The following is a 21,709-nucleotide window of genomic DNA, read 5'->3' on the forward strand; positions in this document are numbered from 1 at the left end:
GAAAGCTTAAGAAAGAAGCCATAGCTCTTGTTTTGACCAGCTGGCAGATACCTTTATCTTCCCCCTTATGTTACTTATTTCTACATATATAGCTTTATCTTCCCCTTCCACTTTTTTTTTGTAAAATTCCATTTTTCTATTCTGCTTCATATATACATACTCTGCAAAAGGCTGCTGGGCTCTCTGACTTTTTGTTTAGATGAACTTCAGAAGAAGACAATAAAACAAACAGATAACTATCTCCACATTGTTGATTCACTGATTGACAGCAGTGCCTTATCAATTATCTCAGCAGTTGTCTCCTTCAGGAGACTAAAGCTCCTTGAGAGCAGGGTCTGTTTTTGCCTAATTTTCTTTTTGTCAGAATCCCCAGCACTTAAAGCATACCTGGCACAAATAAGAGTACTTAATAAATACATATCGAGGTACTGAATTTTTGGCAGAGAGTTTTCTGATGTGAAGTTTGGTATACCAATGAATACACAGATTAGGAGTATGATCCATATATACATACATGTACACATATGTATATAAAACTGTTTTTATATATATCTATTTCCAAATATCATGAATCTGGGTAGGTTTTTTTTTTTTTCACAGTAGATACTTCATGTCTAATGAATAATTTAAAAGGGAAACAGAAACACTTTTAGCTAAAAAATTGTGAACAGTGATAACTCATTTTTCAGCAATGAAGATCATGATGAAGTCCCACCTAAAATACTTAGCACCTCAATGACCTTGGAAAGTCCATGTCAAGGTCAAGGACTCAAGCATTCTTAAAACAATTGACTTAAAACTTTTGACACAACTGACCACTTTTAAAATATAGGCAAGACCAGTAAAATTAAGTTGTTTCTTAAGCCCCCAGGCAAGCCCTGGGATCCTTTTGAGAGGACTTGTTTTTGTGCATAAGATAGGACACTAATATAACCATCTTGATATTTAACTATTTTTAGGATCATCTATCCTGAGCAGCATGGGATTCTGATTGGAGATATATAAATAAATCTGGAATGACTTTTCCCATCAAACATTCTGATGGAGACAATCAGAACATTCCACAAAAACTCCTCTGGCTTATTCATTCCATTTATTAAGCAAAGTTATATACAAGTTCATGATTTTGATTTGTGGTATTCGGAAGCTTCTCCCATCCTTTGGTGCCCAGAGAAAAACTAAGAAGAAAGAGAAATGATTGTCAAGTGGAAAGATGCAATCAACACTGAGTAGGTAGTTGGACTGAGAGAACAGTGGGAAATATGAAAACCTAAAAATTGAATATGAGAGGATTTTGTGTCAGTTGTACTAAATAGACCTTGAAACACTCTATTTAAAGAAGGGATACTTGCATACCAATTGTATTCCAATGCTAATTTCTTTGTTCAGGCTGAGAGAGGGTTTTTTGGGGGGAAAGGGGAGGGTGGATGGAAAGAAGAGAGAAACACGGATTTTTGTTATTTGTGATTGCTGGAGTGTGCTACTCTACAGGAAGCAGCAACCTAAGACACCATCTAATTGGATTCTCCTACAAGAACAGATACTATCTACTTCCTGGCAAACTGTGCCATAATTGCAAATTAGAGTTTTTAAAAATTCAGTTACTTGGCACTTGCTCCTACCAAATTGGAATAAAAAAGCATATGTGTATCTAAGGAGGGGTAAGCAGGGAAGTAAGGAATTAAAGTTATTTATATTCCTTTTTTTTTAACCAAATCTATGATTTTAATGGTATCAGGAATGGATAGTGAGAGAATGACCAAAGTAAATCTGCAGAAATATATGTATATATGCACACATATTTATGCACATATGTGTCTATATATGGAAAGTTTATATATTATCTCCTCCATTCAACTGAGTTTTTTGAAAGTAGTCTATTATTTTTACCACTCATTTTATCCCAGAACTTAATAGTTGGTACATAGCATTTATCAGTTACTCTGATTTGACTTCTGTAACTTAATATAATCTTGTAAAGTTGCTTGAGGTACTGGTTTAAGTGAGTTGCACAGGATCACATAAACCAGAATGTCAATAGTAGGACTTAAATCCAAGTCCTCCAGACTGCTGGTGATTTTTACCCATCACACCAAACAATTTATATTACATAAAAACCTCTTTTAAGCTGTCATGTTAAAGACATTATTGAAAAAGGTAGGAGTGGATCTTACTATATAGCTGATACCCTGTTTTAATACGCTTCAGAAATAGTATATATAAGTTGAGCAGCATAAAAGCAAGTGATAAATTTATCTTGTAAAACTTTGTTTCAGCTCCTGACAAAATTCATTCTCTTAGCTCAAAAAGATAATACATCCCACCTCCTGACAGTATCATTAATGATGCCTCTTTGGTTCTCTTATCACAGAGCTAGAAAGAATTACCCAAGCATTAGAAAGAGATTTGAAGAGACATATAAATGAGAGATTAAACTAGATAAATTTAGAATTCCTTCTCAATCTAAGTTTTGTGATCCTACAATCAGTTTTCAACAGTTGGTTTATATTACTTTATGTGGTATGGTATTTTTTGACTTGTCATGTTTTAGGAGGCCCATAATCCTCATTATTCTCTTTTAATGGCTTCTTTGTTCAAATTTAGGTGCTTTGACTTAAATAAAACAGGTGTTCTTTTAAGGTTAATGTCTTTTAATTCCCTTCTGGTACATATTCCTCCATTTTAATACATTGGTGATCCAATTTTATTGCTCTTTCAGATTTCTTTGGAGAAGAATTTAGCTTCCATTTCCTTGAAGAAATTCTCAATTGTATATTTCATTTTGCTCCTCTGATTTATGGGTTGTTATTTTGTATTAATAACTGACTTCCAATCTAAAATTTATTCCTAATTTTTTTTAAAGTTTTCTTTTTCTTTTGAATGATTCTGGAGTTTCTTTTGTTACTCCTCACAACTTCTGAGTATACATGATTCTCTTTTTTCACTGTGTAATTTTGGTTCATTTTCTTTCAGATTATAATATTGTTGAATGTGCTCTAACCTCTCTTTAAGGTACAATTAATACTTTGATTCTGTCTTTAGCATCTTCATTTATTTGTGTATAATACAGATTTTGTAATTTTATTTTAAATTTGTTTTCTCTGAAACTTTTGCTCTTTTATAATAGGTATTTAATGAATTTTTGATTGATATCAACCTCTTTTATTATTCCTACTTCCTTGTCTCTGCTTTCTTTTTTCACTCTTTGGCACTTTTCTTCTCCCCAACTAGCTGGATATAGTGGTTATACTCATATGAGAGTTGGTCTGTTCAAAGTTCCTGTCCAGATTAAATTCCTATGGAGAGGACTGGTCCCAGCAGGGTTTCTAGTCAGATTTCCCTGACTAGACATTGTCATTTCAATGACAAGAGTCAGTGTTCTTCCCCTTGTAACTTCTGCCTCTGAGACCAACTTCCATTTTCTATATTTTCTACTCTATCTATCTCCTTCCCACACCAATTTCCTGCAAGTGCCAGGGCAGAATCAACATTAGCTGATTGGCTCACTGTACCCAGGGCCATCTCCAGTCATCCTGATCTATATCTGGCCACTGGACCCAGATAGCTCTGGAGAGCCAAGTGAGGCTAGTGACTTTGCACAGCTCTCCCTCACTCAAATCCAATTTACTTGCATATCATGGCACCTCCCTGAGATTATGGTTCTCTTTGAGAACAAAGGGCAAACAACATCAATTCTAGAATGATTAAATAAGCATATATTAGGCTTCCTTCTGGGGAGGGGTGTGGTTAGTGGAAGAGTGATATTCTTCATCTTATTATTAAATATTATTTCTTATTATTAAATAATATTCTTAAATATCTTAATTATATTCTTAATATAGCTTAGATTTTTCCATCACCATGTTATTAGGGGAGCTAGATGGCCCACTGGATAGTTCTGAACCTAGAATCAGGAAGATTTGTATTCATATGTAACCTCAAATACTGAGTAGCTGTGTAGATCCTAAGCAAGACACTTAACTTCTGTTTGCCTCAATTTTCTCATCTGTAAAAAGGAGAAATATTATACTCACATCTACTTCCCAAGACTGTTTTAAGGATTAAATGAGATAATATTTGTAAAGTGATTAGTACACTGACTGTCAAATAATAAGCATTATATACAAAGTTAAGTATTATTATTTTCTAACTCAAACAGAAATGTTTGCCACAGGAAAATGCAACATTAACTACACACCTTCCTTCTGATTTCCAGGTCGCATGAATTCACACACGAGGCTGTTTCACTCCCCCATGCAGATCATAGTCCTAAAAAAGAGTGGCCTTATGCATTTCAGTTACCAAAAATAAAAAATAAAAGCAACAACATCAAAAACTCAGTAGTTAGTGTCCAATTTTCTGATGATATTCATTAGTCGGGCAGATTCAATGAGAAGAGATGCACAATCTGCCTCTCATCTCAACTTGAAATTCTTCCAGCTTGACCTGCCAGATCTTGATCTCTGGACTGGCACAGCCACAAGTGCCCAGCTGAATGACTATTGATCTATATCAGAAGAATATATAATGGTGGGAACATTCTCATTTGTACCAAATTTTAGTCTTTCTCTCTAGTGAACTTCAACAATCTATCTTGCATCTCATTTGGACTATTGCTTGCAAAATAGAAAACATGTGAGGAATATAGCAAAGTCTTTCAAACATGTAAACATTTACATTATAAACATTGACACAAATAATATGTAAATAAAAATTAAAAACATACCAATTTAAAAAGCAAATGCTTATACGTGTATATAAAGAACAAATGCAAATATGTATACAGAATGTATGCAAACACATTTTATAGCCATATATTTGTACTTGTAGGGTAAAATTATATATGTAATATATACACAAATAAAATTTATATATTTGTACACACATGTACATATATAGTATATACATTTCATTTATTTGTGCCCATATATACAAATAAATGAATTGTATATGCTTATAATAGATGCATAGAAATGTAGATATGTAATATGTATCTGTAAATATTCCTATTTACATATGTTTTGTGTCTATGGGTTTATATGCACACATACATAAACACACACACACACACACACACACACATATATATATATATTATATATATATGTGTGTGTGTGTGTACATGTGTTTTAAATTTGTGGTTTAAAGCCCATCTGCTTCTGGAAAGGATCTGACAAAGAAGTGTGAGCCTAAAGCTTCACTTTTTGTTTGGCAGCTACTTTCTCTTGGGTGTTTTCTAGGAAATTTATTTATAGCCGGTGTTACTATTATTCCAGTATACCTATGTGCCCACTTAGGTGTCTGATTAGAAAAGTAGAAATACCATTTGGTGCTTTCCTTTCCCAATGTAATGCAGTGATAATTAAAAATAAAGAGAAGGAAGTGATAGAGCAAAGGCTAGAGGGGACAAGAAGGGATAGAAATACAAAACTAGGTACACTGGTTAGCCTTAGCAACAAGGAAGTTTGTAATAGTCTCTGACATTGAAAGAAGGGGGATGAAGGGATAGGTAAGGAGAGAAAGACATAGAAAAGCTTAGAACACTGATAGTGGAAAAGCTTCAATCTTTTCAGTAAAATAAGAACAGAGGTCATTTTATGAGTGAGAAGAATATAAAGGAACAGAATTAGTCTTGACTCAAGAGAAAAAAAAAAGATTGGTCCAGCTGCTGAGGGGAATATGACAGGAAATTAATAATAGAAGAATAAAAGTACTGTGATGACATAGGACCCTAATGAAGTTAATGAGCACCAGAGCCACAATTAGAGAGAGGCTTAGGGACGGACAATCTAAGTGATAATCTCCCAAGACATTATTCTTTTCTGTTTCTATCGCTTCCTTGCCCTAGAGCCAAGGCACAATGAGGGTCCCAATTGGGGATATACTGGTAAATGTTTAATGAGTGGCTCTCTAAACAACACTTCTTGGTTGTGTGACTCTAGGCAAGTCACTTAACCCCAGTTGCCTCGCCAAAAAAAAAAAAAAAAAATGAAGTTTGATCTGAATTATTAACATTCTCTCCATCAACAAAGCAATAAATCACACCCTAATTTGTAGCATTTGCAAAATTCTAAGATATAAATGTTTACACTGAAAATTTAAAAATCAGCTCTAGTTTGTTTATTCTGGCTTTAGCATACTATAAGTCCCAGTCTTTTTCCTCTTCTTCACTACACCTTCCATGTTCTTTTGTGGTTACATGAGAGAGGCCCCATCCTAGGACTTGGTCCTGAAACCATCTTCTATCATGAGAATCCTACTCCTCTGACTTGCTCCTGTCTGTTTGCACTTGCACCAAATGGGTCATACTCCTCTCACTTTGCTCTCTTCCATCATGTCTTCTTTATAGTTGCATTTGTTGGACTGCATTTAACTTAGACAAATTCTCTTCTGTCTCTCCCTTCCTTTTGACTTCTCTTGGACTCTTTGGTGATATTTTAGGACCAGGGTTGGGGAAAGAGTTTTTCTACGCTCCCAATTTCACTTTTTCTAAGCAGTTGCCTGCTAAAATGGAATCTACAATATCGCCACCACCTTCAACAACAATACAGCTTATAAGAGTGGAAGGATTTGAAGTCGGAATCTCTGACTTCAAATACAGTACTTTCCATTTCACCAAATTGTGTTTTGATTAAACAAGGGGCAAAAACATTAGAAGACAGCTGTTAAATCAAAAGAGTGCATGGGGAAATAGAAAGCAAGGCATTGGAGTGCATAGTGAGAAAAAAAATAACTACAGCCTACATTTCTATATTATTCTCAAGCTTCTAAAACTCACAAGAGCATTTTCAGGTAGTATAAGGTATGAGACATAATAGTATGGTCAGAGAAAAGAAATTTCAGTAGTGATATTTGGAAGTGATGTAATTTTGAATGCTGGTGAGAGTTAATGGGTAAATTTCCCAACTGTTGAATTGAAAGAATCAGCATAAAAAAGTCATGAGACATAATCATTTTGCAAATCCTATAGATCTACATATTATTATTACATATTTCTTAAAGTCTATCTACAATGCTATCCTCCAAGAAGTCTTCCTTGGTTTCTTCCTTCTTTCTCCTTCACATATAGAACTTGGTTTCATATAATCCATTATATTAGATAGATCTAAATATTATGGTAGTCTGTGTATGTATATCATCCTATTAAAAGTCTAAGGCAAGTGTCATATTTTCCCTGGTACATAGCATAGTCATGGTGCTCTGAATTGTTACCATTTAATATATATATATATATATTTTTTAAATGAATAAATGTTGAAGGGGAAAAACTAGAAGTTAGTAGATTTTCCTCTTCTAAAAATTCACAACTTTTCAAAGGTATTTAGAGTTTTTGAAACTTTTAATCAGTTTTCTCAACCAAAACAAGCATTGATAGTCACCAGTGATATTTCCTTCTTACAAATATCCTCCAGCACTAGTCAATTCAAACACATTACTTTGAGCTTTCTTAAAAATGACAACTAATTTTTATAGAGAGAGCTTCCTGCTTATCACACACCAGATCTTTCTACAATGTGACTTCCTTATTATCAACTGTTACAAAGCAGCCACACTTTATAGAAGCTTGCTTTTCATGGCAAAGGTGACTAGAAATTCTATTGCATAGAATGGGTTATTTGGAAGTCTATTGAAACAAACTTTGATGGTTGTAAGGTAGACAGAGGCAGAAGAAGCTGAACAGGATATTTAACGATTTAGGTGAGAATACTATAGGGAAATTCCAGACTATACAAATGGTGCTTATGTCCATTTCCAGATATCTTTGACAAAAGAAGTTCATTGAATCTGTCAATCCCACTCACTCTTGGCTTTTAAGGTTGCACTTTGAATTTGTTATCTCATTTGATTCTTCCAATAACCCTGAAGTGCTGTTTTTAACTCTGCTTTACAAATGAGAAACTGAGTCCATCTTATATTGGTAAACTGACTTCACCCTAGTCACACAATGAGTGCCTGAGATCCAAGTTCAGCCATCTAGTTGTTCCTTAAATCTTGGCTGCCCGTGGTACCACATAATGAGTGCTGTGAATGCCCACAGATTAGTTAATTTTGTACCAAAGATAGAGTAATATACAATTATACCCCCATTCTAACAGCATGGCTTATTGTAATGGTTTATGTGTGTATGCTTTCAAACAAACATATATGGGAGAGAGAGACAAGAGACACAGAGAGACAGAGACAGAGAAAGACACACAAAGAGAGACAGACAGAGACATGCCAACCATTATTTTCTGCATTTTTCAGATTTGGGCATCTTGTAAATCTACCCTGAGCAAGAGAGACACTCAGTGTGTCTCAGTAAATAAATGAATTGAAAAAAGTCAGAAAAACATGCATTAGGTGCCAGTGATGTGGCAGGCACTGTGCTAGTCCCTAGGTGTACCAAAGTTAGACTATCTCTGTCCTCTAAGAGCTTATATTCTGATGGAGAAGACAACACAACTAGGGGGAGGAAACCAAATATGAAGAATATTCACAGGAATAGTGAGTAGAGTAAGAAGTCAAGTTTAATGCACACACACACACACACACACACACACACACACACACGAGAGAGAGAGAGAAAGAGAGAGAGACAGAGACAGAGACAGAAAGACAGACGACCAAGAGAAATAAAGAGAGAGGCAGAGAAAGAGAGAGGGAGAGAGGGAGAGAGAGAGATGACAGAGAAAAATGGAGAAAGAAGCAGAGAGAGAGAGAAGCAGAGAGAGAGAGAGGAAGAGTGGGAGAGAAAGAGAGAGAGACAGAGAGACAGAGACAGAGATAGAGACAGAAACAGAGAGAGACAGAGATTCATCTGATAGGTAAAGTAAAATCACATAAGACCTTTCAAAACATAAATAAACTTGCAATAGTTTATTACAGATCCCATCTATTTATTGGATCCATCGATGATCTTATCACATTTGCTCCATGAGCAAACAACCCATTCATGTTTTCTCACTGAAACTTTTGTCTGTCTTCTTATAAGTCCTCCATTGAAGATCTACTGAATCTACTGTAGTTTTTATAGAAATTCTTGGCTATCCATCTGTTATTCCTCCCTATCATTATATAACCAGGCCTCTTTTTTTGATCCTACATTCTCCTAATGATCTTTTATGCCAGTTTTTTTGCATACACATCATCACTGATATATTATGCTTGGCTTACACCCACCATACCATGTGTCTTCCTCCTTCATCTGTTTGACCATGGCAACACATGAATACTCAAATGATAATAAGTACAAAAGTAATTTCTGTGCAATGATAACAAGCTCAATATTTGCCTTATAGACTTCTTGAGTTTTTACTTTCCTTCTTTATACTCAGTTGAGTGAATCAAAGATACTCTGTTTTGTCAAATAAAGGCTTGGAAAATCCAAGTTCTCATTTTTTTTTTTTTAATTCATGGTCCAAGTCAAAGCACACCAACTTTCTTCCCCATCCAATATCAAATACGTGTTTTTTCTTTGTTGTAAAGTATCTTATTTCTTAACATACCAATAATTTGGTCAGCTAAAAATTAAGATAATTAGGAGGCCAAGGCAGAAGAGAGGCATTTTTAAAAACAAATTATTATATTTATTGGAAGTAAAAAAATTTTTCTTGTGGTAATATAGAAGGATGGTAAGTCAATAAGCATAGCACTTATAGTCAGTGCCTGGTGCTAAGTGATGAGGATTCTAACAAAGGTAAAAAGCATAGTTTCTCAGTGAACACACTTTCTTATATTGAAGACAAAATGAAAATAACTAATATACATGCATGAGAAATACATTGTAAATTGGAGATACTCTTAGAGGTAGCAGAGAATAGGGAGGAGAGAAATCCCAAAGTGTTCATGTAGAAAGTGTATTATAGTGAGCTCTTTTGAAGGAAGTGGTAGAAGGCAGAAGGCAGAAGTAAGGAAGGATGATATCTGGCATAGGAAAAAGTCAATGAAAAAGCATAGAATAGGGAAATAGAATACTGTGTATGAGGAATATTAAGGCCAATGTTCTTGAATCCCAGAGTGCTTGGGCGGAATTAAAATATATGAAGGTAAAGGTAATATAGATCTAGATTGTGAAGGGCTTTTTGAAAAGTCAAATGGAGGCTTTTCTATCTGATCCTGAAGGTAGTAGGTAGTCACAGGAGTTTACTGAATAAAGGAGAGTCAAGGTCAGATGTGCATTTTATAAAGATAAATTGATAGCTTAATGAAAAATGAACTGAGGCAGGAGAGACTTGGGACAGAGACCATTTAGTAGTCTAGTTGTGAGGTGATAAGGGTCTGCACCAGAATGGAGAATGTGAGAGTTAGAAAAAGGGTCAAATATATTATGAGAGATGCTGTGGAGATATAAACAATAAGTTTATAACAGTTTGGATACATGGGATTGAAAGTTAGGAGTCAAGAATGAGAATGAATTTTCAAATCTGAGTTATCATGGCAGTTCCCCCAAACAGAAAAGAAAGAAGAGCTTGGGAGCAAAAAGAATTAGATCTGTTTTGCTCAGTTTAAGTGTCTTTGGAATAGCCAGTTCAAGATGCCTAAAGAAGGATGGATAAATAGGGAGGAGGATAAAAAGGAGGATAAATAGAGCTAAGAATCATCCACAAAGAGATGGGTCTGTAAAAGTGGTTTTCCATTATTAGACAAAGAATCAACATGAATGTCATTTAAGACTAAAGAACCAAGATTCATAAAGGGCCAAATAAAATAGCCCTGCACCTTTTAATGGAATGATGCAAAATTATCATAGCTACATGGTTTTTTTCTTTATATTAAGTGAAGAAAATTCCCAAATTGTTTCAAGGACAAATTTTTATATGAACATTAAAACTATCTTCAATAATAGTAAATAAAAAGAAACAAAATGGTTTAGGTTCTCTCAATCCTGGATCAGCTGCAAGTTCCTTCTCCCAAATTTCCTACAAAAATAAAGCGCTACTCTACAAGAAAAAATGTTGATCTTTCTTTCATAAGAGTTCTGAATTCCACATATTTCCTACTCCAAGAATGAGAAAAATGGAAACAATTTTTTTTGCAACCAAGGAATTAAGAAAATCTTTTCTGAAATATAATTTCATGTTATTTCAAAGTAAAGTAATTGCTCAAAACAGGCTTCATATCATCTATATATAGATATTGGGTAATCTAAAAACAAACAAAATGATACATGTAACCCCCAAACCAACAATATACTTTAAATCTTCTTTATATTTCATTATATGTCAAAAGTTTCATTAACTGAAATTTACTAATCTTCAGGTTTCTATTTTCATGGGCAGTGTTATAACAATCTAACGTGCATATTTTATATTATTGTTATTATTTTTTCATATTATGCTTCTAAAACAATTACACTTAGGGTTTCTAACCTCTTCTTGTACAAAGATACAAAGTAATGACTAGAGAATTTATTTCTAAACTCACTGGTTGTTTAAGTTTCATTTGGTCCACAGATCTACTGTAATTAAATCTATATTTACCATGGTAACCTTCCATTGGTCAAGATGCTATAAAGTATTCCAATATTCTCATGTCACAATTCTGTCTATAAATATTTGAGTACCTATTATATGATGACATGTGAACCCTGGAAAAGTACATTAATAATAAAGAAAATTGCACAAAGGAATACATTTGGTTAACAAATAAGAAAGTCAGAGTTCAGAATATAGCAACTAAGTGGAAGTCAGTTACAGATGAGTTCTGCTCTAAGGACATTTTTATAAACCATAGGTTGGGGTGGGGTTAGGAATAGTATATGAACAGTTTCTAGGGGAATCTGAGGTCTGAAATTTATTTCATATTTCAGAGTCCTGTCCCAGCCGTACCTCCCCTTCTTCCTTCCCAATTTCTCCTATAAATTTGTAAAAGGTCACAGAAGCCATTAATAGTGCTTGGTACAACTGCAGGGCACTTCTCAAATGTTTCCTGAATGCCTATTTCACAATATTTTATTTCACAATAAAAGAAGAAAGAATCAATGCCAATTTTCTTTTAGTTTTAAGGGTCCTATTCCACTAGTCTTGAACCTGCAGGCTATTGCTATTTTTTATTACTAAAATCCTTGTTGTAAAATTATGAAAATTTATTTGGGTTTCTTTTTTCAATTACTACTCAAAACAGAGCAAGAAGATAAGGTTTTAAATTGTAACAAGGGAAATTTAAGTAAAACAGTTAAATTTCACTTATTTATGGCTGTAGAGGAAAAGACACATGATTATTATAAAACAGTAGATTTTTAAAAAATCATCTATATGTGACTGTGAAATGTATTAGATTTCCATCAGTACTTCTGCTACCATTTGCTTTCTCAATTATGCTTTATTTTTGCTAATCTGAAAAGTTCATTTTTAGAAATGGCAGCACAAAATAAACTGATAGGAAAAATTAATGAAAGTTTTTGTTCTTGAAATGATGCATAATAATAATTATATGATTATAATAAAACATGCATGCAGAATAATTATTTGAACACAGTAAAATGATTCTTTGAATAAGTTTAAAATGATGAAAGCAAGAATTTAATTCTGAATTATGGGATATATAAGAAAAATCTTATAGTCGTGGCCCTTTGTGAGACTTTTGGTGGTGATTTTATTTTTTACCAATTTTTGTGCAAAATTTGAAGAAACATTTTAGAAACTAATTTTAACAACTTAGAGAAAATACCGACATCTCCTCCTTGAAAGTGACAGACAACCGTGTCAAGCATATATCTTTCTATTTTATTCATATTTTCTTATATTTGTATTCAACAGAGTCACAAATTTCTCTTATTACATTTTAAAAGGAATATAGTTTATTTGACACATGTATGAGATATCTTTAAGGTAGCATTTTGTTCTATTGAATCTAATGTTTTAAAAAAAAAACTCAACAAACAATATGTACAGTGGTGGGATTTCATATAAACACAGCATGTCCTTATATATAAATGCATGTCCTCAGAACAATGAATAAGCAAAAAAAAATAGATGTATTAGTTAAGTCTCAAGAAGGGTAATACTCACTGGACAACCTGTGTCTATCTCTGAAGTGCATAAAACATTATGAGAAAGTGAGGACATCTGTAGCATGTTGGATTGACCCCATGTTAACAAATCCTTCTGAAGACAGACCAGTTACCCAGAATAAGTAGACAGATGCATTGTGATCAACAATAATGGAAGAAATATTCAATTGATGAGATCTGAGATTTATGTGGGCAACTTTGACAGGTTATAATAGAGCATAACATAACATATATCATATTATGATGATAGATAATCTATTTACCTGATATATTAAAATGGTGTACATTTCATGGATTCATAGATTTAGAATTGAAAGGGACATGAGGAACTGTCTAGTCTAACTCCTTCATCTTATAGCTAAGGGAATACAAGCTCAGAGAGGTTAAGTGGATTACTTGCAATCTTAATCCACTTATTATCAAAAGGATTTTGTTCATTCTTATAATTAATAAACTCCTTTTCAATGTCTCCTCTCAGGTAAAGTCAGCTGAAAAGCAGACATTCACATTACAGTGAATTTTGGCATTCTATGTGAGGGAAAGGGGAAATCTCTGCAATTCTGTTCAATATTGTTCAATGAAGGAACTTGAGATGGATTGGGATACCTAAAAATGATTTTTCTCTCAAATCAAGAATTGGCATTATGACCTTGGATACTTCACTATGCCTCAAATTGCTAAATAAGGATAGTCAATCTTCATTTTCTATCTGTTTGGGTAAGGCGGATTTAAGGAGTGTTATCACTGTTTGCAAAGCTCTAGTTACTTCTCTAATGAACAGCACTCTTACCTTATTATTATTGTGTCTTAGCTATCAGTTTGGATCATGTAATTTGCCAAGAATATACTTGAAGCAGATGGATATGAAATCTGTGAGTTTTTATATTTTATGAACACTTGTTATACAGGACCTGAGTAATACTCAAGATGGTTAAAACCATGGTAAAGCCTGTAGTTGCTCAGAAGCTTCACTGGGTATTAACCCAGATAGATCCCATATTTAGGAGGCAAATAAACAAATATATTTTAAGAAATACTTTGGTTACTTTCAATTAAAATAAGAATATAAAAATAAAATGTGAAAATTGCATGCTTGGTCAAACTCAATCTAAAATATAGGTGCTTTCTTGTCCTTTGATGATTTTTTCCAGTTTCCTCGAGCATCCTTTTTCCAGATCTGCTGGAAGTAAGGAGAGTTTATCAAGAAAGAATTATACTCATGTGTCATTAGTCTAGAATAATGAAATTGCTAAAAAATGAAAATTATATCTCTTCAATCTGAGACAGCTGAGAATGGAGCTCTAGCAAAGCTTACCACTAAACTAACTAAATTTAGCACAAATTATGGAAGAACAGTCACCATCCCTGATCATTATATAAAAATGTTTATCTCTGGATAATAACTGGTCTGAAGTAATACAAACTTGAAAGTTATTTTATCGTTTGTTCTTGTCACAAATAAGAATGCAGGATATTTATAAACTTAAAAGTTTTGAAATAATTTTATAATTATTAGGGATATGTAAGATTTGAGGAATGGTTTTTGTTTAGTTTAATTTCAGTTGGATTAAATATATTTTTATTTAAAATAAAGGAATTTATTTTAAGTTTCCGTTGTCAATCATATTACAAATTTAAGTTGTTCTTCAAATCAGCTATGAAATCCCTTCAGGGTATGTGTGGTAAGGGAAGGGAAGAAGGGTCTAGGTGGAACAAGTAGTCCTGTCATTTCCCAAAATAAATATACAAGAGAAATATAATACATTTTAATGAAATACTAAATAATAACAAAAGATGGTTTCTGAAAATCCCTTTAGTAATGTAAATCTGGTGGTTAGGTAGTACAATGGGCCTGAAGTCAAGAAAACTTATCTTACTGAATTCAAATCTGACCTCTGATTACTTACTAATTGTATGACCCTCAGCTTTATGACTTTAACTCTTTTTGCCTCAGTTTCTTCATTTGTCAAACTAGCTGTAGAAGAAAATGCCAAACCACTCCAATATCTGCACCCAAAAAACCCAAAATGGGGTCATGAAGAGTTAGATATAACTGAATAACAACAACAACAACAAAATGTGAAATGCATAGGTCATTTGGTTTATTTCAATGCTTGGGGACCTCTGTTTCCTCATTTGTAAAACGGAATTTAGGACCTCTAAATCAGTGGTTCTCAAAGTATGGTCTAGAGAATTCTGGGGATCTCTGAAACCCTTTTAGAAGATCTACAAATTCAAAAATAGTTTTTATTTCCAATATGGTAAATGTCTATAAATAGAATCCAGATAAACAAAAACTCTTTGGAGAGATCCTCAATAATTTTTAATAGGATAAAGATACTGAAACAAAAGTTTGAGAACCACTGCTCTAAATCATATAAACATCCAAGATTTTATGGCCCATTCCACTTTCTTATTCAGACAAAAAACATGCAAATAAAATTTTATTTCATTTTTTATAGTAGCAAAGAACTGGAAATCAGGTAGATGCTAAATGATTGGGGATTACCTAAATAAACAGTAATATGTGGCTATAATTAAATAACACAGTAAAAAATAAAGACAAAGATAAATCCAGAGAAGCATAGTAATTCTTATATGAAGTGATGCAAAGTGAAGTAAGAAGAGCCATGAAAACAGTATACACAAGGACTATAATGATTTAACTGGAAAAAGAGCAACAAAACAATTGAATTTGAATGTTGTGAAATTATAATGACCAAGCTTGGCTCCAAAGATACGAGGTATGAGAAGTCACCTCTTTCCCTGTTCTGTGGATGTAGAACACTATAGATAATGTGAAACTTTTTTGATGTATTGGCTCACTTTTTTTCCCTTTTGCAATCTTTGCTATATGGAATGGCTCTCTAGGAAGGGATAGAAAGAAGATATGAGAACTTTAGGTGATTAAACCCCAAAATTATAAACAATATTTATCTTGAATATATTACAAACTTTAAAAAATATATCCTCATTACCACCAGAAATATTAAGTTGCAACTATTGTCACTCTAACTCTATTTCTTTCACTTCTTAAATTTCAAGCAGGGTAGTTGCAAAGGTATTGGAATCTTATGAAAATGGCATTAAAGCAGTAACCTTTCATCTGTTTCAATTCTGAGTGACAAAGTGCATGAATTTTAGTGCTTCTTAGTGATCTAATACATCTGGAGGGATTTGTATTCAGAAAAAAAATAAGAAAAAATGGAGAAATAACTGCCACATATCTAGCTGATCTTTTCTTTGCATACATTTGTCTAATGATATAATTTTTATTCCTGTACTTCTTCAAAGTTTAGTCATTGGTCACATGTTGCAGTTTGCTCAAACTCACCATATGCCAGGGGTATGCTGATAAATGTTTAACAATAAACTCTAAAGGAGGGAGGAATGACACTCTTTTAAGTATAATTTAATTTTTTTAACATTTTTTCCATTGCTTTTTAAAAGTCTAGACAATCATCAAACAGCAAGTAGAGTCCTGATTTGTAGTTTGCTTATTTTTCTCAAGTCAATCAGACTTGTTGAACATGTAGCCTTCAGGCTAATGTGTAGCCTAAACCAAATTGAAATGCAATTGGAAAATACTCAACAAAATAAATAAAATAAAACCTAGATAATATTACATTTTAAAATTAAATCAAAATGTCCACAACAGGGATTCTTCTTATGTTCAGATTAGTGGGCCTATTTCTATATGAGTTGGATAATGTAGTGCTCACCCAGAAAATTAACAACGGATTGTTAAGAGTTGGCTCTATCTGCATGTGTTCCTCATTGCCTGCATGTGATATTTATCTTCAATTCTTCAGGGACTGTTGTGTTCTATATGTTGCATCTATCCCAGTACATATGTGTACATGTGTATATATGTATATGTGTGTAGATAGATAGTAGATAAATAGATGATCAAAATATAATAATATAAATTTTCAAAGAAGCCCATCCTGCTTTGGCCTATTCTGTGGTCTCCTGCTAAGCAATTTAATAAAGAATTAGGTTTTACAAAAAAAAAAAAATCATTCATTACCTGAGAACATATGAGCTAATAAAAGAGTCAAGACTTCAGGCAGTTCTATTTTCACTCTGTTGAAAACCATTAATTTGGTGCAAGTTTTGAGCAGAGGAGAATGGATCTTGGCTCCATTTAACTATAAATCTGATACTTGGTAGTTGAGAATGTCACTGCCCCAGAATGCACTCAAGTGGTAATGTATTAATACCAAGTTATATTGGCTTAAAATATACCCTAACTTTAAGCAAGAGGTTATTATTATATTATAAATCCATACTAATTAGCATACTAGAAAGCCTAGAATTTAAAATATGAAGCTGATCATAACAGAAATTTTGTTTTGTTTTTTTCAAGCTATTCTGAGTTTGAAGACTAATACATGTCTTATACCTTGGATAAAGCCCTTTTTTCATTGTTACCCAAGCATGTTTCTTTTTAAAAAGCTAATGCTTTTCTTGGCATTTCATTTACATGGAGTTCTTGATTATCAACTGGAAACTAATTAGGCACTCAAAAATAGATGAACCAGTAAAATTGCCTTATAAAAAATAATGTCATTTTGCTAAATGACAGTGAATTGTGATGACGCAAAAGAGCCAGTGTTTTTGAATTCCACTGTCGCATTCATTTTGCCTTCCTAAGTGAATAAATAAATAAATGAAAAACATTTCAAACAAGGCCTAGTGGACTGAATAAATCATTGACTATTCAGTAAAGTACTTTCATTAGCCCTGAATATATTCAAGCACTAGTTGTAAGGCCTCCAGAATTGCTCCTTGCCTAACAAAAAAGTGAAGTGTTCCTACTCTAATTCCCAACCTTACTCCAGATTTGTGTTTCTTTGCTTCCTCTTCTTTCCAATTCTGGACAATGGATCAGTGAGAGAAAAAAAAAAACAGAAAAAAGAAGGCAAGGAAAAGAGTGCCTTATGAATGTTAATAATATTTTACCACGAAAATTATTTATGACTATGAACCACAGTTGTTCAGGCAAATGCACATTCTCTATAAATAAGATGCAAATAAATTCACGGTCTTTCTGTTTCATGAAAATATATCCATAGTGTGCTTCTATACTTGGATGGACACATGGGCATCATCACAATAGTTGCCACTATGTTCAGGAATAGGATCTAGAGTACTGATCAGATTAATTGGTCTATTTTGAGAAGCAATGTGATCTGGATGAAGGTAATTAAGAATGCTGACCATCTCTATTTCATGTTTGCTTCTACCATTCTAACTTTGAGTTAGCTATTTTATCTCTTTATACAGCTGTTATAAAACTCTTACTTTGAGTTAACCATTATAGTTCTCCCTGTCTCTATCTGCAAAGAAAGGTTTGCAGTTTTGACAAATATTTGATTCATCATGTTTAAAGAGCTATAAAAAATCTAAAGGCGTTTTATAATTCTCCTCCCCCCCCAAGTAGCTCCCACTCCTAACTTTTCTACATGGTAATTCTCTCTGTTACCAAGGCATGAAACCTAGGACTAAGCTTTGATTTCTTTTTCTCTAATTCTTAACACCTAAACAGTTACTAAACAAGTCTCAATGTTTCTTCAAAATTGTTCTCAAACCCACTCCTTTTTTTTTTCTTTTTCTGTTGCATTGCCAAAAAGCCTGAACTGGTCTTTTAAATATAGTGATAGCTTTTTCAATGTAATTGATTTTCTTTGTAATGCCACATTTTATTTTATGCATCAAAAATCATTACTCTGAATAGGAATCCATACTCTTCAAAAGACTCCAAAAGGATCCTTGAAAAAAAATAAAACCCTGGACAAGTAAGTACATATTGATGATTTCAGCTTAAACAAAATTAAAGCCTCCTAACTGGCCTCCCTATCTCCAGCCTCTTCTCCTTTCTGATTTATCATATTCACTTGTGCTAAATTAATCATTGTGAAATTCATCTTCAGGATAATACTCCCTTCATTCTAAGCTCTTTGTGATATGGTCTCACAAATCTCTGTGATTCAGAAAAATTGTTTAGCAAGAGGGGAAAATTCTCACTGTTTTTTCTTTCCTTATCTGATTCAGTCTGCCTTTTCTAATCCCTGTAGGTTACTCTTCCCTCTTCCATTCCCTTTTACTCTGTTCTAGGGAACTTTACCTTCACCCCTATGGAACCATTCCATCATTAACAAACTCTCCTTCATCCTAGATTTCATCTATGTATATTTATCTTTGGTATAATTATGATAATAGCTAACATTTATTTAGAACTTATTATTCAGTGTCAGTTTACAAATATTATCTAGTTTTATTCTCATAACAATCCTGAAAGGGAGGTGCTATTGTTGTCCCCATTTTACCTTGAAGAAACCGAGAAAAAAACTTAAGTGACTTGTCCAAGATTAAACAACTAGTAAGTTCCTGAAGCTTTATTCAAACTCAGCTCTTTCTGAGTCTAATATTATTCTTTGTACCATTTAGCTGCTTAGAAACCCTAGATATTTCCATAAGACATTATATCCATAACTACTTTCTTTAGTACTGAGTACCCCTTCACACACACTTTCTTTTCTTTTTTTATTAAAGCTTTTTATTTTTAAAACATATGCACGCATAATTTTCAATATTAAACCTTGCAAAACCTTGTGTTCCAATTTCCCCTCTTTCCCTACCCCCTCTCCTAGATGACAAGTAATCTATGTTAAATATGGTAGAAATATATGTTAAATCCAATATATGCATACATATATTGCACAAGAAAAATCAAATCAAACGAAAAAAATGAGAAAGAAAATAAAATGCAAGCAAACAACAACAAATAGTGAAAGTGCTATGGCACACACTCTTTCCACACTGGAACAGGAATAGAGCATATTACTACCATACTTCTTGTCCTCCCAACCCAACTACCACTTCCATTACCTTCCTGTCTTACTATCACTCTACAAACTCTACTTTGAGGGTCACTCTTTTGGTCAATATGGACAAATGCAGATTATTTCCAAAAAAAAAAAATCTGGTTATTTCTTGGTCATTCTCCCTTCTTTCACAATAAGTTCAGTTTTTGATTGTCAGATCTCCTCTCTAACCCTAACCCTGATCTGATACTTGGGACCTCAATATGTATTGTTAATGTCTCTTCAAACTGCCTTGCCACTTATTCAACTTCCTCAAATCCCATGTGATATTTCATTTGAATGATTATGGCAATATTGCCTTAGATGAGATCACCATTAACTCATAACTGGGTCCCTTTCATTACATTTAACTTTAAGCTTCTTTCTATACTCATGATCTCCAATTCATCTCATTTCTCCCTCTCCCTTACTCCTTTTTAAGTTTATTCTTCATCTTCCCTCATACCCGCCCTTACACTTCTAGTGATATTACTTTTTGTTATCTTCCTAGTTTGTCATCTTTACTTTCATCTTCATCCTTTCAGTCTGCTTTTATTCAACCTTTTCTTCACATTCACTTTAACATTCTTCACTCTTGAATCTCTTGCAACATTTCCTAATCACTATTCACATTCTACCAGTCCCAAATTCCAGATTGCTAATACCCAGATTGGGTGGTTCAGTGGCTGGAGCTCCCTATCTAAAATTGGGAAAACTCATCTTCCTAAATCCAAATTTGGCCTTAGACACTTACTAGCTGTGTAGTTAATCCTGTTTAACTCAATTTCCTCACCTGCAAAAAATGAACTGGAAAAGGAAATGGGAAAACACTCCAGTATCTTTGTCAAAAAAAAAAAAAACAAAAAAAAACTCCAAAATCATCACAAAGATTTGAATATGACTGAAACACCTAAACATTGATCCCTAAGCTTTTGAAATCCATTGGATACAGTAATGGAACTAATTGTATCAATTAATATATTAAAGAAATATATGTTATCTAAACTCAAAACTGTCTCATTGCTAGCTACAATGCCTTTTACTTTTCCTTCTTTACTTCTTTAATATTCTCTACAATGACTATTCCAAATCCTTTTTATTATAATTCCCCTCATCTTCCTTATTCCCTATCTCTAAATTCCTCTAGATTATCACTTAACGTCACCTGTTCTTCAATCACTGAGGATGAAGTGTCCATTTTCTTTGTCAAGACCAGTTCTGTTATTTGTGCCCTGCCTCTTATTTCTACCAGGAACTTGTCATGATGACCATTCCCATTCCCTCTCTTTTTCTACAATCTCTTTCCCACTTTCCACAAACAAAGCGATTACCCCTGCCCTAAAAAATCTTCACTTGACACATATCTCCTCAAGCTATCATCTTATTCCCTTGTGTTGTCAAAAAAATAAATAATTACTTATGCTTACTTTTCTACATCCATTTTTCAACCTACTTCTCAAACCCTTGATATCAGGTATCTAGCCTCTTCATTTAACTTAGACTTCTTTCAAAGTTATTGTGCATTGCCCCCATCCTTGCCAATCCCACTACAACATTTTTAGCATTAATTATTATGAATATTTCCTTTGTTTTCATGCTGGTCTATTTTCTACAGTTTTGAAGGTTTGACCACATTCTCTTCATAGATCTACTCTGTCTTTGCTTGACTTCCATGCTCTTGGTCACCTCCTTCTCAATTTCCTTTAAGGATAATCAATCTTTTTGCCATTTAAGAATTTCTTCTCTTGGTTGGTGATTTCATTTTTTTCCCTATATTTTCAATAACTGCCTATCACCAGAGTGCTTTTTTATACTCTCCTTCTAGCCAGATCTCTCTCTCTTATTT

The 21,709-nt window shown here is 33.4% G+C and overlaps 1 protein-coding gene across 2 annotated transcripts in view; it reads right to left on the reverse strand.

Moving 5' to 3' along the window:
- FGF14 (fibroblast growth factor 14) overlaps positions 1–21,709 on the reverse strand; it is an 801,547-nt gene that overhangs the window by 376,004 nt on the left and 403,834 nt on the right. The window contains exon 1 of one of the 2 annotated variants that reach the window (XM_051984085.1): positions 4,199–4,284. The exons of the other annotated variant lie outside the window; for it this stretch is intronic. Coding sequence (XP_051840045.1) covers positions 4,199–4,223 — 25 coding nt within the window. The 5' untranslated portion in view covers positions 4,224–4,284. Of the gene's footprint in view, positions 1–4,198; positions 4,285–21,709 lie in introns of those variants that run through there. 2 annotated transcript variants of the gene reach the window in all.

The sequence above is a fragment of the Antechinus flavipes genome, chromosome 3 (genome assembly GCF_016432865.1).
Source record: "Antechinus flavipes isolate AdamAnt ecotype Samford, QLD, Australia chromosome 3, AdamAnt_v2, whole genome shotgun sequence".
NCBI lineage: Eukaryota > Metazoa > Chordata > Mammalia > Dasyuromorphia > Dasyuridae > Antechinus > Antechinus flavipes.